The 1145-nt window shown below is 39.2% G+C and overlaps 1 protein-coding gene across 1 annotated transcript in view; it reads right to left on the reverse strand.

Moving 5' to 3' along the window:
* ARMC9 (armadillo repeat containing 9) overlaps positions 1 to 1145 on the reverse strand; it is a 190653-nt gene that overhangs the window by 135676 nt on the left and 53832 nt on the right. Inside the window, exon 10 of the mRNA XM_023510364.1 lies at positions 342 to 432. Within this exon, the coding sequence (XP_023366132.1) occupies positions 342 to 432 (91 nt within the window). The remainder of the gene's footprint in view (positions 1 to 341; positions 433 to 1145) is intronic.

The raw sequence follows: 1145 nt of genomic DNA on the forward strand, positions 1-1145 counted from the left end.
AAAGAAAGAAAGAAAGAAAGAAAGAAAATGAATTCATTACCTGTTATATACTTGAATGCAAAATAAGCCACATTATGTTACAAAACAAGAAAGCTTATAAAATGTAACCAGAAAACTTACAAAGTAAACTTTAAAACCATCAAAATGTGTTCTGACATAAACTACCATGCTATGACAACAACTAATCTTCAAAAAAGACCCTAGATGAATTATGAATTAAACAGTAAAAATCTGAGAAGATGTATATTATCTCCAAGAAACTTGGGAAGAATGCCCACTTCCAAAGGAAAAACATGTCAGTTAGATCTAGCTCTTCTCTTCAAGGAAAGCTGCCATCTCACCTTCAGCTAGTGACGCAAAAGCATTGACGAGCCTGGCCATGTACTGCCGCACCACCTCACTCTTTGAGTGCAGCAATTGAAGCACATTCCTCTGTGGGGAAGAAAATCCAGAGATTAAGAAAAGGGAGAGGTAAACATATGTCTCCTCTCTGGGCCTGGTTGTTCTCTTTCCCAGCCTAAATTCATAAGAGGTGAAATAAACGGACGAAAGCCAAACATTTCATCTACAAGTCTTGATTTTCCCCTGATATTTGATGAGATTTGGAAAAAAGAAATTAGTCAGATTTCTAAACTAAATGAGTTAATTACGCGAAGCACTGAGAACTGTGACTGCCCAGAGGCAGAGTGCTGTGTGTTATTATTGTTGCTACTGTCCCAGGTTAGACACATCTAATTTTGCTCCTTCTAAACCACAGTAAAACTACTGTAAGTGGACATTTTATAAAGACACAAATTTCTAAGAACAGGAGAAACTATACAACACAATTTTGGAAGCCAGAACACAGAACGGTAACATCAGACTTAGCAGGTCCAAGAATGCCAAACCTCAAGGCAGCAATGGCCAATGCAAAATTACCCAGTTTCTATCATTTACTCCTTAAAAGGCTTAAGAATTAGGAAAAAGTGGGGCATGGTGGCTCATGCCTATAATCCTTAGCATTCTAGGAGACCAAGGTGGGAGGTTCACTTGAAGTCAGGGGTTCCAGATCAGCCTGGACAAGAGCAAGAACCCATCTCTACTAAAAATAAAAAAATGAGTGCAGCACCTGTGGCTCAGAGGGGAGAGTGCCAGCCCCATATACC

The sequence above is a fragment of the Otolemur garnettii genome, unplaced genomic scaffold, assembly GCF_000181295.1.
Source record: "Otolemur garnettii isolate 467f Iridium unplaced genomic scaffold, OtoGar3 scaffold00013, whole genome shotgun sequence".
Lineage (NCBI taxonomy): Eukaryota > Metazoa > Chordata > Mammalia > Primates > Galagidae > Otolemur > Otolemur garnettii.